Here is an 18,680-nt window from a genome sequence, read left to right as displayed (position 1 = left end):
GTGGGACGGGAATCAGGAGAGGTGGTCATAGTTGTCGGCATCTCTGCCAGGTGGAAGACCCACTGGGGTGAGCTTGGGAGACGTGTAGTGAATGATGTGCTGGGCTAGCTGAAGAATAACTTAATGCCAGGATGGTTTTACCTGGAATTGTGTAACTGTTTCATTTGGATTTTAGATCTGTTGCTTTTATCCTCCCCGATTATACTGATTATATATTCATTTATTAATTTATGCACAGTACTTTGTGGACACTGTTGTTTGTAAATAAAAGCACTGAAGCACTTATCTCTTGCTGACTGTGTGGGTCCTCATTTACCTGGCTCATCATAAGGTATAACTATTGACGGTTCTGGGTTCAAGCTGCCTAGGAAGATGGAGCCAACCGGGACATTTTGTTTTTTATTTAAAGTATCTTTATTGATGTCATCATGACTCTGTTTATTTAAAATTTTCTCAGCTTTAATTTGTATTTCTTTTTCAAATTTGTTTAATTGATATTATTTGAAAAAAACAACATACCATACAATAAAGTCAAACTTAACAAAACAAAATTCAAACCCCTTTAACTTGTATTTCTAAGTGGTTTTTTTTCCCATGTGGGATTTTGAATTATGGTGTTTTCATATTTTTTAATAATTTATTTATAAAAAAAAAACAATTTAACATGTTTGATTATTTTTTCCATTATCCTATGATGCCATATTGTTTTTCATGGGCAACAGCACTTTTTCCTGATTAGTGCCCATAAACACAGTCATTTGAGCCACGCTATTAAGTTACATTATTAATATAATCATATAACAGTTGGCTCATTTACTTTTATAACTATCCAAGTTTGTGAATGAATCATTAAAAGACTGCATATTATTCTATTCTTAGCTTCTCTTGGGCAACAACAATCTTGCTTTAATTTTTTGATTTTTACATTATGTATTGAGTTTTGGTGAAAGACTTGACTTTTGACTACAAACTCTGTGGGTATTTTTGACTTTGTTTAATTTCCTGGTCCATCTCCATTAAAATACTGTCTGTCTTTCGTCAGTATTGAATGCTGAGTGGTATTAATATGTGTTACTTGATTCAGAAAAGCTGACAGATTTAACATAGAAGTTCAGTGTGTAGTATTTGTATCACAGACTGCTGTTAATGCAAAGCAGAAAAACATACCCCACACCTTACAATGATGCAGTGAATAATTTGTTACTAGCCGATTCAAGGGTAATATACCCAGAAAACCTCAGAGAACATCAACAACATCCACTGAATTACACTGAACCATGGAGGATATTTACTTATGTCTGCTTCCAATGGCTAAATGCTCTGGCTATCTTCTTACCTATTTCCCTACAGTACTGACACTTTTGCTTATGTATCCAACACTGATCCTCATATCCCTTTGATACTCCTTCTTAGAGACATACTGGATGAACTAACCTTTACTGAATACACAATCATATTCTTCACTACTCTGCTAGCTACCAGTCTTATTTCTGAATCTCACTGTGTCCTGAATATTACAATGTAAATGAAATTAGTTGCACTATTTGAAATTAGAAATAATCACATTTAGTTCATCAGATAGCAAGTCAAAAATTATATTGAATAAAATGGCAACCCTTTCCAAGAATATTCTAAATGAGCAACCTTTAAATGACTGTGTGATATTCAAATGCTGCAAACTTTCTAGCGGCTTTAATAATTTCTAAATGGCTACTTATTACTGTTTTTATCTTCTCTACCTTGAATAAACTGAACCAAAAGTTCCAAAGTATGTAGCCCCAAAAACACCTCCAAAAATGACCACTAGATTGGGATATTGCCATCGAATGACTGGGTAGCAATTAGGTCAAACACAGGATCTTTAAAAAATAAAAGGCCTTTTTCACAAAAAGCTCTGTTACAATGTGAAGCTCCAAGGAGAACAAAAGGCATACAATGCATGTGAAAGGCAATTGCAAAAGCAACCAAATCCCAGTGCAGAAACCAAAGAATAGTCAGAAAATGGAGTAAAAAGGGTATCAGGAAGAGAATCAGGAAGAAACAATCTCAAAAAGCACAGACAAATAATCACTAAATCCCTAAAACTTTCAAAATGAATTGCCGGGAACTGTGGGAGACCCTTTGGATTTACTGGGTAGAGGGCAGTTCCTGGTGGTGATTTGCAATTGGCTCTGCCTTTAAGAGGAACACCCACAAAACACATGGAGCATAACACAGGAAACAAAACTACAGACGATAATAAGCAAATATTAACATGAATAAATACTTAAACAATTCAACTGTCGCCACTCTTCATGGTAAAACTTTGGCAAGGAAACATAGCTGGCCTTTCAGAAACTCTGTCTTAAACAGTATTTCAATGGGAAACAAACATACTCTTTCCCGTCCCCTTTGTGGGATCGGCTGCAGGCTTATAGGCTTTCCAAACTACGTGCTTTGGAACATTTAAAAGATTGAGCCCTGGCCAACCTATTGGCTCACTCTTCTGTCCTTTCTTCCTCAGACTGCCTCTGCTCCAGTTGCTGCCTCCGAGCTGTTGAACCCACTTGATGAGGAGGACTTTGTGTTCTTTTGACCTGGAGATGGGAGCTCAACCACCACGTTTGACAGCTGCTTCCTGTGTGCTTTTCTGCTGTTGACAAATCCAATCTGGAAAGTGGATTTGTGTTTCTACCTGCTAGTTCAGCAATAACAATATTTTTCCCTCAGGAATCTATTCCCTTTTTCCAGTGACCTGTACAACTTAGTGACCTAAGCTGGACACAATATACAAAATGGAGAGATACAAATGGATCCTATGCTAAAATATATTACTATACTTCACTGTTAAGTTCTGAAACATATTGCATTATCTTCTTGGGTTGTAAAGAGAATAAAATTCAATTCTGTCCTTGGTTTATTTTTTGATTGTCTATTATTCACCATGTCATAACGCAACACAGAGTCGTGATTACTGTTGATCAACATGGACAATGATACCCTAAAGTGTTTAAAAAGGTTCTAATTTATTAATAATAAATGTCAGAAAGAATTCTGGCCTTGTTAATGCCCAGCTTTGCATTAGATACTGTCAGGTCTACTGTACTAGAAGTGGGGTAATTGCCTGGAGGTCTCCATGCTGCCTTTGGTCTTGAATCAGTAAAAGAATGCCCCCACAAGACCGGCCAGACTCTGCATTCTTCAAAAGAATGCATCCAAACTTTCTATCAGAATCTTGCAATGTAAATTGATCAATATTCGCAAGAGTGATTTGAGAGAAGAGGAGTATAAGTTATTAAGAATTAGACCATAAATACAAGTGTGCCTCACTGGAAGCACTGCACATCAAAAGGTACTTTCAGTGGATGTCCACCAATATGAAAGGGAGAGACTCTGACAGAAAATTAGAGGGTATGAGCTAAGAAGAAGGACCTAAAGGACCAACATGCTTTACTGGATGCACTACAAATTACACCATTCTTGTTCACAGTAAATCTTCAAAAAACTAAGAAACTTTGCTGTCCTAAACCTTTGTCTTTCTCTGAGTGTGTGTTCCTACAACATTATTCCCCAAATCTAATTCTATGTACAACTAGAGAAGGGCCAAATGGAACCTTACAAGATATAATCTTGCCATTCCACAAAGCCCTCAACTTTTGTGCATATTCAAAGAAAGGCATGCTGCCTCACCTCATAATGAGCGACCCTCTGTGATTCCGAGATTAGCTGCGCACTGCATACTTTACAGTAGCTGTCAGTGAAGAGCTCCTGGTTAACCTCTGTAGACTTCATCTGTGTGGACGAAAGGAGAGCAGAAACACTGTCAGTGCTGTCACTGTACAAAGCTTATTTCCTTATAAAACAAGTGATCTCCTAAATTGACTTCAGGTATATTCAATTTTTACTCATGAAATTATTGTTCAAAGATACACTCAAACATAATTTCAATGTTAATGTACTGTATACAAAACAGTGCTGCAAAAAAACACCACTAGAACCACAAAATATACAAAACATACAGGTGTAAAAAGGATTTAAACATGCATACTTTGGTTTAGCTTACACATGACACCCGTAATGAATGCTATATTGTGTTTTTGACAAGTTTAAAGTTACATATACATTTGGAAAGTCACTGAATAAAGTTGTGTGAACGAAACACGTAAAGCTCCAATGACAATTGGCAAGTAGCTGGTTGAAAGTATGTGTAATTTATGGTTTATCGTCGTTTTGTTAATTCTGAATGATTACCTCTTTTGTCTTTAGTGATGAGTGATCTCACAAAAATGTCCAGGAACTTCACTGAACTTCGCATAATGCTTTGAAGTCAATGGGGAAGAAGGAATTGAACTAGTTTTGATTGGTTTATAATGGTGCCATGGTCTTCATAGGGAAGCTTCTGCCAACTAAGCTGGATCAATTATTGTGGCCAAAAATGTGACCTGAGCTGTGAGGCAGCAGTGCTAACCACTGTGCCACAGTGTCCCTAACAACAGATAACACAAATGGAATCATAACTACAAAAAATACCACAAACAGCCACAAACTATTAATAGATAAATAAAATATAGGTCATTGCACTGACAGAGCTCCAATCTTGGGGCACACTATGGCTGGAAATGTTGGTGGAGGACTGGCTTCTTTCACTGTTTGTGGTCGTGACTCCAGACACAATTGGAAGATCTTTTTTGCTTCTGTATTTTTTTTCTGTTGTTTAAAGCATTCTAATTTTTGGTTACCATCTTGGGACTTTGCTTAGAATTGCTTTATAGGCAACTCAATTGTGCCTCTCTGGGCTCTTTTGACCTTTTCCTTTGCATTTTTTTTTTGCAATTTTTGCAATAAATCCTTAATTTATAAGAAATTATTTGTTTGCACATTCATGCAAATCAAGGGTTTACTGTCATTCTTTCTCTTGTGGGCATTTGATGTATTTTTTCAGATATTTATAGTTGTTTTGCCAGCTTCCTATTTTTAGTGGAGAACCAGGCTAGATCTGCATTTTTTTTTTTTCCTAGAGTTTCTGGGCTTAACTAAATTCAACTGTCAGTGTAGCAGAATGACACTTTAAATGGTAGGGGAGATAGCTGCTGTATAGTTTGATGGGGTAACACAGTGTGGCGAGTGGCTGGGGGTGGTCCCCAGCCGTGATGCCCAGAAGGACCGAAGGAGGAATTATACCTCCTCCAGACCACGAGGGGGTGACTGCCCTGTTAGCTTTGGGGACCACGGGAACAGAGCTTAGAAGCTCAACCCTATAGGGTCCTGTGGTCACTGCCAGGGGACGCCCAGATGCCTGAGGAGCCCTGGCCCTCAGCACTTCTGCCACACCCGGTGTGCTCGGGGGAAGAAGACCAGGGACACCCGGAGTGCTTCCGGGTGCACAGCTGGCACTTCCGCCACACCTGGGAGGGCCGGTGGAAGGTTATCGGGAAGCACCTGGAGCTCATCCGGGTGTGTATAAAAGGGGCAGCCTCCCTCCATTTGATGGCTGGAATTGGGAGGAAGAGAGACGTAGCTCGAGAGGAGAGAAGAGGAGAAGAGAAGAGAAGAGTTGAGGTGGACCTGCGAAAGGCATTGTGTTGAAGGCCTGGACTTTGGGGAAGTACTGGGGTTGTGTGTGTCACTTGTGTAAATATGGACATTATAAATACTGTAAATGTGTGTTGGGTGAACTATCGGTGTCCAGGCTGTTTCCCACAACAGTGATGTGCACCCTAAGACCAAAGCTTTATCTTAGGTCCACTTCTGGACAAAAGTCCTAAATACGTAAGGCTAGCATGTTCCCTGTGTTAAATTAGCCCATTGTTACTAGGTGTCTTTAAATGGACTGATGCTCCATGTTCTGTGGATTCCTAACTTCTACCAATTGCTGTTCTGGTTCAGCTAGACTTTTGATAAATTAGATGGTGAACAGATGTAAAATTCATTTTGTAATTTCAAATAGTATGGATGGTAAAATTAGCAGTATTAGTGACAGATTTACAAGCAGAAGGCAATTTGCCTAAGTAATTAAAAATGAATAAAAAGGTTAATGTGTTGCAAGCTTTAAAACCAACGGTGGGCAGCATCAGTCCTGGGGGGCCTCAGCGGCTGCAGGTTTTCATTCCAACATGTTTCTTAATGAGAAGTCAATTATTACCAATGAGGCATTTATTGCTCAAGTGACATTTTGATGCTTCATTTTAGTGGTTTCGCTTGTTAAGGTTCCCTACCCTTAATTTCTTATTTCCAGTCTTAAACAGCTGCATTCACTGTTTTTAATGCCTCCTTATTAGCAAAAAGATGTAAATGACAAAAGGAGCCAACAGATCTCCATCTGAGTTGTTTCCATTCACACCTATGTGTTCATCATGCACTATTTGGCTTAATAAAACACTTAAGAGAAAAACGTGACAGACTGAAAATGATTTGTTTTAGGCTTCAAATCATTTGGATGATATTCTTGAAAAGGAAAAAAGTTGCAACATAGCAGCCTAACATGGCAGATTAACAGGATGTAAAATTAAATAAGGTCTGAGATTGACCAGGATTGGTTTCTAATTAAGCTATTGGATTTGAATTAAAACCTGAAGACACTGTGCCCACTCCATGCTCTAAGTAGTATATTGGCCATGCAAAAAGGCACACCGACACTGGAAACAATGTAGTGAAGATCAAGCCCATCTCTAGATTGAGTACTGATGAATGAAACAATAAGTTGTGCAATACAACTTTGCAGTAAAATGATTCGCACAAAATCAGGTTTGCAGGGAAATGATTTGTGCAGAATTGAATTAACACTGAAATGATCAGTGCAAAACTAAATACAGTATGCAGCTAAATGATCCGTACAAATTAGTGATTTGCCTTGCAAAAAAGATGACTAGGATAAGGTGGCTGCTGGATCTGGACAGAGATGTTTCTGACAGTGAGGCAGTGGTGACTTCCCGTGTACTGAGTTTTCTTGTAGTAAAAAACAAAATAATGTGCACAATAGCATGCGTGTATGGAAAATATGTGGATATCACATCTGTGGTGATGTGATCGACAGACTTGACTTTATTGATGTCATATGAATTACATGAGCTACACAGCTGCAAAAAAGAACAGAGCTGAACATAAATGTGTGAACAAGGCTTGAGGTAGCCATATTCATTGCTTTCACTCCAAAAAAACTTTTTACTACACTCTTTTTAGCGAGTTTTGCTTTTTGCAATTGAAAAACAGCCTGTGAAACATATTTCAGTGTCATTATCATTCATGGCCGGTAATAACAAGCACTTGAGTGACTTAGGCCCTTAACAGAGAGTTGATCATACTTTTAATGATGCAGCCTACAGACACTGGGATTTCTTACTTTACGTTTCGGCTGACCATAGATACTTGATAATTTTCAAGTCGTGGCTACTTGATCATTTCATCGATCCCAGATACTCCATCATTTCATCAAGTGGAGGTGGGGGCCTTGATACTAGCAGATACTCAATCGTAAGTGAAAAGGCCCATTACTCTCATGGGCCTGGTATTGTGAAACCGTATGTAAATTAAAACTTTCCTGTTTTGCTCATCACTAATTAAAAGCAGGTCCTCCTCAACTATGTAAACTGCATACATAAGGAAATGTATGGGTCTTATTCAGAAAGGCACTGATTCAGTAGACTTGTGAATTTTAAATAGTAAGACACAAACTTGAGGACACAAGTGGAAATTAATAGGAAGAACACTCAAGATAGAAACAAGAAAACATTTCCTAACACAATTAGTGATGGAAATCTAAAAAAAATATCAAGTCGTGTACTTTAAGAATTAACTCTTTTTTTAAGACATCTATTGGAAATTTTGGGACAATTAGCTAACCAAATGAGCTTGGATGTTTTTATCTATACAACTGTCTTTATAGTTAATATGTTGAGTTTATCTCAGATGATTGATGCTTTTAAATTGTGTGGAAGAAAACAGCTTGATTATAATGTCACCTTATAATTTGAGGTAGTACATGCAGTACTTGTGCAACACCAATATCCAAATATGTAAAAACTGCAGTTGTCAGAATCAGTTATTTTCTGGCTGTCTGAGAAAAGGATTCCCTCAATCATAGTGTCAGCTTAATGCAATCTTTGACTGGACATTGGTGGACGATCAGTTGCAAATACAAATGTTCAAAGTCTTTGGCATAAACAGAGAATTAGTCATTATATTAATGGTTTTTAATGTTTTATTTTCTTTGATTTTTTTAAGTAGTGTTTTAAAGCAAATGATTTAAAATGTTAATGTTTCAGGAACACAAAATGTAAAACAGCTTTTCAAGTGATGTCCTATTGTTTGATAAATTAAATCAGTGAGGTTAAAGGCACTGAACATCATATGAATGAGTAATACATTCTGCATAGTCAAAGCCAGGCATTTACTATATTTACAAGTAAGCCAGAAGCAATGCAAGAATACAGCTCAAGACCTGGAGAGCTCTACTGGAACAGTTCACTTACTATATACTGTATTTATTAAATTACAGCCAATTCATAGGCAATATGTGCAACAAATCTTGCACATATCTTCACTTGCAGCACAGCTGCTTATTACATGAACAAGAAATATCACCTGAGATTTTCCTGTAACTATTAAGAGAACAACTCAACCGAGAAGGCCCGGATGTGCCTAATTTTCTGTACCAAAGGTTGTCAGGTAAACACAATAGTACTTCAAAAAAGAGAGAATTTCAGCTTGCTATAACATTTGAGACAAGACTTTGTGGGTGGAAGCAATAAACAAGTCATAACTCAGACTTCCATTTTTTCTTACTTGTTAAAGATGGCAGGTTTATAAAGAGTGGATTTTTTAGGCGAATAATAATATTAACATTCTAAACGGTATGACCAGCATAGCTGGGATCAAGTTATTAAGCTATGCTGATGACACACAGCTGTACTTATCAATAGCACCTGATGACCCCGATTCTCTTGATTCACTAACACAATGTCTGACTTGTATCTCAGAATGGATGAATAGTAACTTTCTCAAGTTAAATAAAGAGAAAACTGAAATCTTAGTGATTGGCAATAATGGATACAACGAGGCTATTAAAAATAAACTGGATACATTAGGATTAAAAGTCAAGACGGAGGTAAAAAGCTTAGGGGTAACTGTTGACTGTAATCTAAATTTTAAATCGCATATTAATCAGATCACTAGGACAGCATTTTTTCACTTAAGAAAATAGCAAAAGTTAGACCTCTTATATCACTGAAAGATGCTGAGAAATTAGTTCAGGCGTTTGTTTTCAGTCGACTAGATTACTGTAACGCACTCCTTTCAGGACTACTCAAAAAAGACATAAATCACTTGCAACGAGTGCAGAATGCAGCTGCTAGAATCCTAACTAGGAAAAGAAAATCCGAACACATTTCTCAAGTTTTGATGTCACTACACTGGTTACCTGTGTCATTCAGGATTGACTTTAAAATTCTGCTTATGGTTTATAAAGCCTTAAATAATCTCGCCCCATCTTATATATCGGAATGTCTGACACGTTATATTCCAAATCGTAACCTTAGATCCTCAAATGAGTGTCTCCTTAGAATTCCAAGAACAAAACTTAAAAGAAGTGGTGAGGCGGCCTTCTGCTGCTATGCACCTAAAATCTGGAATAGCCTGCCAATAGGAATTCGCCAGGCTAATACAGTGTAGCACTTTAAAAAACTGCTGAAAACACATTACTTTAACATGGCCTTCTCATAACTTCACTGCAATTACAATCCTGATACTCTGTATATCCAACTCATTATAATAACTATTCATGGTGGCTCTAAAATCTGTACTAACCCCTACTCTCTCTTCTGTTTCCTTTTCCATTGTCCTTTTCATCTACTCAAAGCACCGTGATGTTCCAACGATGATGGATGGATTAAAAGCCAGAAGTCTGTATGACCATCAACATCAAGTGACTCCGTGAGAACCCTAAATACAAAGAGGACTAGTTCATTTATGTTAGGTAGAATGCCCAGAGGGGACTGGGTGGTCCTGTGGCCTGGAACCCCTGCAGATTTTATTTTTTTCTCCAGCCATCTGGAGTTTTTTTTTTTGTTTCTTTTTCTGTCAACCCTGGCCATTGGACCTTACTCCTTTTCTATGTTAACTAATGTTGTCTTATTTTAATTTCTTATTTTGTCTTTTATTTTTCTTTTCTTCATTATGTAAAGCACTTTGAGCTACTTTTTGTATGAATGTGATATATAAATAAATGTTGTTGTTGTTGTAAAAACAATGTAAGATATTACAATTTAAAAAGGTCCTAAATATATTAAGCCATCATGTTATAAATATTCCTGCCACAGAGCACATATTGCTTGATCTAGTAGAATAATGTGTGTTTTTTTCACACTGCACAGAACAGTCTCATTAGGTGTGACATAGAAAATGAGCTCAAGCAGAACCACTGAGAAATACTTCACAACTACAGGAGAACATGACACAGCAGTGTGCTGAAATGCCTCTTGTTACTCTTTTCATTTAATGTGACACCGCTAAATAACTACAAAAAAAGGTACAAGGATAAACTGCAAGTCCTCTGAGCTGGATAGAGTAGAAGTCATTTAATGGTAAACCTAAGCCCAGCAACCCCCAAATGATCAATTTTCCAAAGACACATTTATAAGATGATTTTATTTATTCATTTAAGCACATTGAACATGGGAAAGATGCAGTATAAAGAAAATGTATTATTATTATTATTATTTTAGATTACTCTCAGGATCAAGATGTTAGCTTTGTGCACTTTTATGGACTCTGGTAGTCTTAGTTTGGATCAAATTGAGCCGTTTGCCAGATGGAATTGAAGTGAACAGAGAGTGAATGGGATGTGATGGGTAGAATAAGATCTTAATGACTTTGTTTCTCAGTATAGAAAAGCAGAGTTCATCCAACGTGGGGATATGCCAGCCATTGAGTTAAGAAGCAGTGAAGATCACTCTCTTCAGCTGCTTCTGGGCTTGGAATGAGGCAAAGAATAAAGTACTGAAGCTGATGTTGCTGTAATAATAATAATAATAATAATAATAATAATAATTCTTTGCATTTATATAGCGCTTTTCTCACTACTCAATACTTGATACCATCCCTTTCACCCATGACACATATGCTTACTAAAAAACAATAATAATAATAACTCTGGTGTGAAGAAGAAGCTATTGTATTTATTGGAAGTAATATCTTTGCTTTTTGAAATCTTTACTTTTCCCAGTGCCAGATACTCTTCTGCCTCAACTGTGGAAAAAGCTCAAGGTTTTGCATCTTCATGCCCCCAGAATCTCCTGGATCATTGACTACCTAACCAACAGACAGCAGTTTGTGAGGCTCTAGGACTGTGCATCAGAAAGGGTCCTGTCCTGTTCTCCCTCTACATGACAGACTTCCAGTACAATACTAGTGCTTTCCAATTACAGAAATTTTCAGATGACTCCTCCATTATAGGCCACATTAATTAAAAGAGATGGGTCAGAGTACACAAAGGTTGTGGAGGACTTCGTCCTGTGGTGCAGGGAGAACCACCTGTAACTCAACATCAGCAAGACAAAAGAGCTGGTGGTGGAATTCTGGTGTACATATGAAGCCTCTGAATCCAGTCACCTTTCTGGGGTGGACTGGTTTGGCAACGCAGTGGCACTGTACAAGATGGACCAGAGCAGACTGGACTTCCTGAGGAGACTCGGGTCTTTTCATGTATGCAGCAAGCTGTTGGAAATGGTCCTTCAGTCCATAATAGCCAGTGTGGTGTTCAACACTGTGGTCTCCTGGGGAAACAACATGAGCTCAAGAGATGCACAATGCCTGAACAAACCTATGAGGAAAGCCTGTTCTATTACAGGGTGAACCCTGGACACACAGGAAATTGTTGTGGAAAAGAGGATGTGGGCAAAACTGGATGCCATCATGAAAAATCCCCTCCATGAGGTGCTCTCTCATTCCATCACAGTGTGCTAAGAAGTGCCTCTGGGGATCTTATCTATTTGTTGCTTCCTCCCAACATACTCATTAAGTTCATTTTGAAATTTCTGCTCAACATACATTGATTGATTGATTGATTGGCTGTACAATTTGTCCTGAGTCTGTAACATTCTTTTTTAATATTTCTCTGCTGTATGCAACTGAATTTATCTTTTGGATTAATAAGGTTTATCTAACTTAATCTAAGATGAAAAAATGTACTGCTGTGGCAACTTGCACTGTGTACTTTAAGGGTACTGATAAAATTTTAATTTGTTCAGTTTAATAAGCCAAAGCACAGTCCACAAGAGTCCACTCTTGATGCAAACTATCTCTTACATAGACATGAGCACTATATAAGAGAACTTAGGCGAGGCTGTGAATGGAAAGTAAAACAATTACACTTTTAGGGGTACCTAGGTACAGCTATTAATCATTTAACTTCACTAACAGAGAGGCCATTGAGACTGCAACTCCGGGTTGGCCTCTCTCTCTTTGAAACTGTAATACTAACAGAGATGAGTGAACAAAAAAGACAGAAACAGGAAGAGATATGTGAGTTTACCACACTGCATCCTCAGTGCACCTCTCCAATCACTTCACCCTACTATCTCCCAGGTTGTCTAAACTAACACTGCCTAAATATTGCAAAGAAGTAAGAATCATGAGAGACAGATTGAGGAAGATGTAGACAGTTTCTTCAAAAGAACAGAAAAAGGGTGACACAGGCTTCAATGTTAGCAGAAAAAGAATTGAATCAGTCTATCAAGTTGCAGCTGTTGTGAATTTCAGCACTTTGTTTCTTTTTCAATGGCTTAATAAATTTTTTCTGGGTTTCTTACATTTTTCGTTACTGACAAAAGCTGATGTGACATTATGTTGACTTCTAGGCATTTGATATGTCAGAGTGCAGTTGCTGATCTTTGGTCAATTTAAATGACTAAATACAGTGGGATGCAAAAGTTTGGGCAACCATGTTAATAGTCATTATTTTCCTGTATAAATCGTTGGTTGTTATGATAAAAAATGTCAGTTACATATATCATATAGGAGACACACACAGTGATATTTGAGAAGCGAAATAAAGTTTATTGGATTTACAGAAAGTGTGCAATAATTGTTCACACAAAATCAGGCAGGTGCATAAATTTGGGCACCGTTGTCATTTTATTGATTCCAAAACTTTTAGAACTAATTATTGAAACTCAAATTGGCTTGGTAAGCTCAGTGACCCCTGACCTACATACACAGGCGAATCCTATAATGAGAAAGAGTATTTAAGAGGGTCAATTGTAAGTTCCCCTCCTCCTTTAATTTTCTCTGAAGAGTAGCAACATGGGGGTCACAAAACAACTCTCAAATGACCTGAAGACAAAGATTGTTCACCATCATGGTTTAGGGGAAGGATACAGAAAGCTGTCTCAAAGATTTAAAAGGTCTGTTTCCACGGTTAGGAACATATTGAGGAAATGGAAGACCACAGGCTCAGTTCAAGTTAAGGCTCGAAGTGGCAGACCAAGAAAGATTTCGGATAGACAGAAGCGACGAATGGTGAGAACAGTCAGAGTCAACCCACAGACCAGCACCAAAGACCTACAACATCATCTTGCAGCAGATGGAGTCACTGTGCATTGTTCAACCATTCGGCGCACTTTACACAAGGAAATGCTGTATGCGAGAGTGATGCAGAGGAAGCCTTTTTTCCGCCCACAGCACAAACAGAGCCGCTTGAGGTCTGCTCAAGCACATTTGGACAAGCCAGCTTCATTTTGAAATAAGGTGCTGTGGACTGATGAAACTAAAATTGAATGATTTGGGCATAACAAGGGGAGTTATGCATGGAGGAAAAAGAACACAGCATTCCAAGAAAAACACCTGCTACCTACAGTAAAATATGGTGGTGGTTCCATCATGCTGTGGGGCTGTGTGGCCAGTGCAGGGACTGGGAATCTTGTCAAAGTTGAGGGACGCATGGATTCCACTCAGTATCAGCAGATTCTGGAGACCAATGTCCAGGAATCAGTGACAAAGCTGAAGCTGTGCTGGGGCTGGATCTTTCAACAAGACAACGACCCGAAACACTGCTCAAAATCCACTAAGGCATTCATGCAGAGGAACAAGTACAACGTTCTGGAATGGCCATCTCAGTCCCCAGACCTGAATATAATTGAAAATCTGTGGTGTGAGTTAAAGAGAGCTGTCCATGCTCGGAAGCCATCAAACCTGAATGAACTAGAGATGTTTTGTAAATGGTCCAAAATACCTTCAACCACAATCCAGACTCTCATGGAACCTACAGGAAGCCCAAATTTATGCACCTGCCTGATTTTGTTTGAACAATTGTTGCACACTTTCTGTAAATCCAATAAACTTCATTTCACTTCTCAAATATCACTGTGTGTGTCTCCTATATGATATATTTAACTGACATTTTTTATCGTAACAAACAACGATTTATACAGGAAAATAATGACTATTAACAAGGTTGCCCAGACTTTTGCATCCCACTGTATCATTGGGTATGTCATATTACATGTCTGAGTGCTCACCCCTTTTACTTACAACCAATAGTGTGATCCCTAGCAGAGCTGGTGGTATACGAGGAGTTAACAGCTATGACTTCACTCGCATTCTTGGACTATTTTATTTTCTTTATTCCATTCTCTCATGGTACATAAAACATGAGACATCAGACAAACAAGCTTCTGTTCTGTTTGTCAGATCCAACATTCCCATGTTCTTTATGGCTACATTCAATGCCTTGTACTACTCTCATGCACATAGAACTCAACCCTACAACTAAAGATAATAATCAAACTGCGGCGAGACATTGACTAGCTGGAGAGAGTCGACTAGACGACCGGCTTTCATGGGAAGGCACCACCAACTGCCACCAACTTGCTAAGATTACATAAATGAAGGCTACAACAGTATCATCTCCAGACAGAGGAGCAGCTTCAGCAACAGACTGCTGTCACTGTCCTGCTCCACTGACAGACTGAGGAGATTGTTCCCCCCCCCACACTATGTGACTCTTTTCAATTGAAAATTCCTGGAAAAGTCACCTAATGTGACATGGCTGTATGTTATTCTGAATTTAGCTTCACTTTAAATTTGCTCTGTTATTTTGTTTTAAGACAGCTATCACTATGTGTTCATTATTTCTCACTGTCATACTGTTTTTCAATGGGTGACTTTTTTGTGATTAAGTTCCCAGTTTTCTGTTCCTACAAGTGACTTGACTCATGATGTTAAATGAGCAACACTGTTTAAGCAACTGACATCGCGTGGGTGTTGTCCAAGAATGAAGATACTTCTAAAAAAAATCAAAATCTAAAAAAAAAAAAAAGAAAAATAAAACTTATGAGCAATTCTATTTATAGACCTTTAGTGTTACAACTTCTGGATAGGTTTACTGACTTCAACCTTGTTTAATTTTTTTGACAATCTATTGTCCTTTCTGTTTTGATCCTGCCTGTTTCTTGGTTAACACTTTCATCTCATCTGGGCTGGAGAATGGAGCAGACAGTTCAGCAGTCTGTTCACTTTACCTGTTCATACTGACTGCATATCATGGAAGCAGTTCAATTTAGAAATTACAACCAGATAGAGTGAGGTCAATAATCAAGCCAAGATCAAAACCAGTAGTCTGGAATGTAGATCATAAAGTCCAGGATGAGTAAAAGGAATCGTCAAATAAGAACAGGAGTAAAAAAAAAAAGTATGTATGCATATATCAAAAGCATGTAACTGATACCAAAATGAAACACCTAAATCATGATCATGAACAGAAGAGAGTCTGTAACTAAATAAAATTACACAAATAAAATACTTAGTATTTTGGAGAAATCCAGATTCCTGGTTTGGAAAGAATAAATAATAATGTTGAGGTTTGTCCTTTTTCTCCTCAAAGCCATTCAGTTCTAAGCTTGAGATGTTACTGTTTGAGTTTTGGCTGTTCATAGCCATAGATTTCCCTGAGCAGTGGGTGGCTGTGATGCTCTCATTTTACTTAGTATTAAAATCCATACAGTTGTATTTTGTCAGATAATGATGATGTCAGAAGGTATCGCTATGATCTGTTGCTATTCCAGACACACTAAGCACCAGCAACCCATTGTTTCATTTTTTGTAATGTGAAAGTTGCAATGTCTAATGTTTTGTTAGACATTAGAAAAAGGCGGGCAGACATGATTAGCTAGGTACATTACTATTTATGTTTGAAATGTCAGCACTGTCACACAAGTGCGATTAGGGGGCAACCAAAGGACCCTATTCATCGCATGAACCCGTAAGACGGAGGAGAAAGCCAGTGTACTAACCCATCTCTCTGTTCTCTAATAGGAAGGACGAGCCACAAAAGAGTCTAACACCGTAACAGCATTGCCAGTTGCTTGCTCAGACGGATGCGCCACTTCCGCATTCCTTAGTCATGTCTCGTCCCTTCCTGATGACGTCACAACCTTCCCAGGATTCCCTGTTGTTCCCGACATCCTTTCCGCTGTACCCTCCTCTATAATTACGCCATCTTTTCCACCTAAAGACTGTCTTGTATCTTTGTTTTTACAGTTGTCTGTAACAAACGTGCCAGATCAAATCCTTGACCTACAGTATATGGGGACAGTACCCCAACTCTTTAACTTTGTTATCGTGTGCTTCTTTTACAGCACATATATAGGAAAATTCTAGTATGACCCCATCAAACTTTTAAGGTAAAAACACCACTGGCTTGGGTCATAGGAGAAAGACCGAAACCTGGCAGAACAAGAACTAAACTGAAAGAGCCAAATTCAAAACCAAAGTTGTAGTCAAGACTAAAAAAGAGGGTCAAAACCAAAAGCAAAACTAAGTGATTTCTATTACTAACACTAACGAACTTTTATACTTTTTTTGAAAGATTCTTCAATCCAATAAGCGGGAAACTGGGAATGCACACCAAAATCTTCAAATATAAAATATATCGATGTCACGATTTGCAAAGCCAGTGATCACATGGTAGAAATGCAGCATAGTAACAATAAACAGCTTAACTGTAAAATACATGCAAAATTCCAGGGTGTGTAAATAAGATGATGCTAAAATGATGTCACTATCAAATTAATCCAAAATCATACTGGTATACTAGATACAGAAAGCTACAATAATGTATTAAGAATAATCTAAAATTCAGATTGCAGCAAGTAAGCAGCAACTGTAATAGTGAAGGGTACACTGAATGTTTACGAACACGGTGTTAACATCTGGTGTTAAACATAGATAGAAAGCTTCTCTTTGATTTAATTCAATTAAAATAAATTAGTTTCTTGCTTAATTTTTTAAGGACACCAACTCCAGTTTGGACTGAAACCTAACCTCTGTTAATGTGTTACACCCTGACATATTTTTAGCTTTTTGTCAGCAAACTACAGCATTTTCAGAGCAGCAGAGCAGAGCTTGTGTGAGGCAGGCAGACAAAGCAACTGTACACATAACAAAGAATCCAGGGGATGGTGCAGCATCGCTACAGCATGTTCATTTATGTCACTTAGCATACTATAATATTGTCTTTACAAATCTCTAGGGTATGTAACGTGTGCATAATTTGAAGAATACCTGAGGATGGTTGGTGGTCTGGAAAATTATGGTGGGCCATTCTGGACAAAAGTCGAGGATGAATTTTTGATTCCAGTCCATCCTTTTTTAACTGCTATCTAAAAATACTTTACTAGACACCTTGAGATTTCTTAATGAGACTTAAAAGCCTCCTTTGAGAACACTTTAAAATGGGTCTGCCTCGCCTAATTTTTCACTTCTTCAGTCATTAAATGTATGTATTACACAGTATCAGTAGTTACTCATCACTCACCACTATTCAGTAATCGCTCACTATGCATCACTCATCACGCATAACTACTCACATATTGTTCGTGGTATTGTTTCTGTCTTTTTTAACAGAGCCAATCAGCAGGGTGAGCAACAGCAGAAGATGTGCGTAATATAGAGTAATGAAAATATAGCAGAGCCCATTGGTTTATTGAAATACCAATCAAATACTACCCATTTGTTGATGTCGCAGTACTGAGACACCTACATGCCGTGAATGATAGGAAATGTAATCATTACAAATCAAATTTAGATTTATTAATGTGTTTACAAGAACAGAGACAGTTGTGAGGTGAAAATTGGCTTCCTATCAAATAAGTACAACATAATATCCCATAAACACAAGCTAATATTTCATACATACGAGTTACTAAAAACGATGCAAAATAAAAAGAGATGCCTGATGCACGAAAGCTAAGTACTGATGAGTGATTGTGTAATGAACGATAAGTGCGTAGTGATGCTTGATATGCAACTCTTGAGTAGTGACAAGTGATACCTACAGAGTGACAACTGAGTAGTGATGTGTAACTAGTGATAGGTGACGACTGATACATGATAAGAAGTAATACTGATGTTTGATGGCTGGTGAAGTGAAAAATGACGATGTTCTAAATGACTACTGGTACATGAAAAGGAGTAATACTGACGTTTGATGACTGGAAAGGAGAAAAATGACAAGGTCCTAAATGACTGCTGATACATGTTACAGAGTATTACTGATATTTGATGACTGGAGAAGTGAAAAATGACAATGTCCTAAAATGGACACCGTACTGCCAATAGTGCATCTTTTAGTCACTTCCTGCTGTGTAACCAGAACTTAACAAATGCTTTGTTTATGTTTGATGACAATAAGTGGCTATTATAGGTGTCAT

The 18,680-nt window shown here is 37.9% G+C and overlaps 1 protein-coding gene across 2 annotated transcripts in view; it reads right to left on the bottom strand.

The window, feature by feature from the left end:
* Positions 1 to 18,680, bottom strand: part of zmat4a (zinc finger, matrin-type 4a) — a 459,635-nt gene that overhangs the window by 303,583 nt on the left and 137,372 nt on the right. Inside the window, exon 2 of one of the 2 annotated variants that reach the window (XM_039768477.1) lies at positions 3,670 to 3,771. The exons of the other annotated variant lie outside the window; for it this stretch is intronic. Coding sequence (XP_039624411.1) covers positions 3,670 to 3,771 — 102 coding nt within the window. The remainder of the gene's footprint in view (positions 1 to 3,669; positions 3,772 to 18,680) is intronic. 2 annotated transcript variants of the gene reach the window in all.

The sequence above is a fragment of the Polypterus senegalus genome, chromosome 11 (assembly GCF_016835505.1).
Source record: "Polypterus senegalus isolate Bchr_013 chromosome 11, ASM1683550v1, whole genome shotgun sequence".
NCBI classification, from domain to species: Eukaryota; Metazoa; Chordata; class Cladistia; order Polypteriformes; family Polypteridae; genus Polypterus; species Polypterus senegalus.
This window is presented reverse-complemented; position numbering and strand designations above follow the sequence as displayed.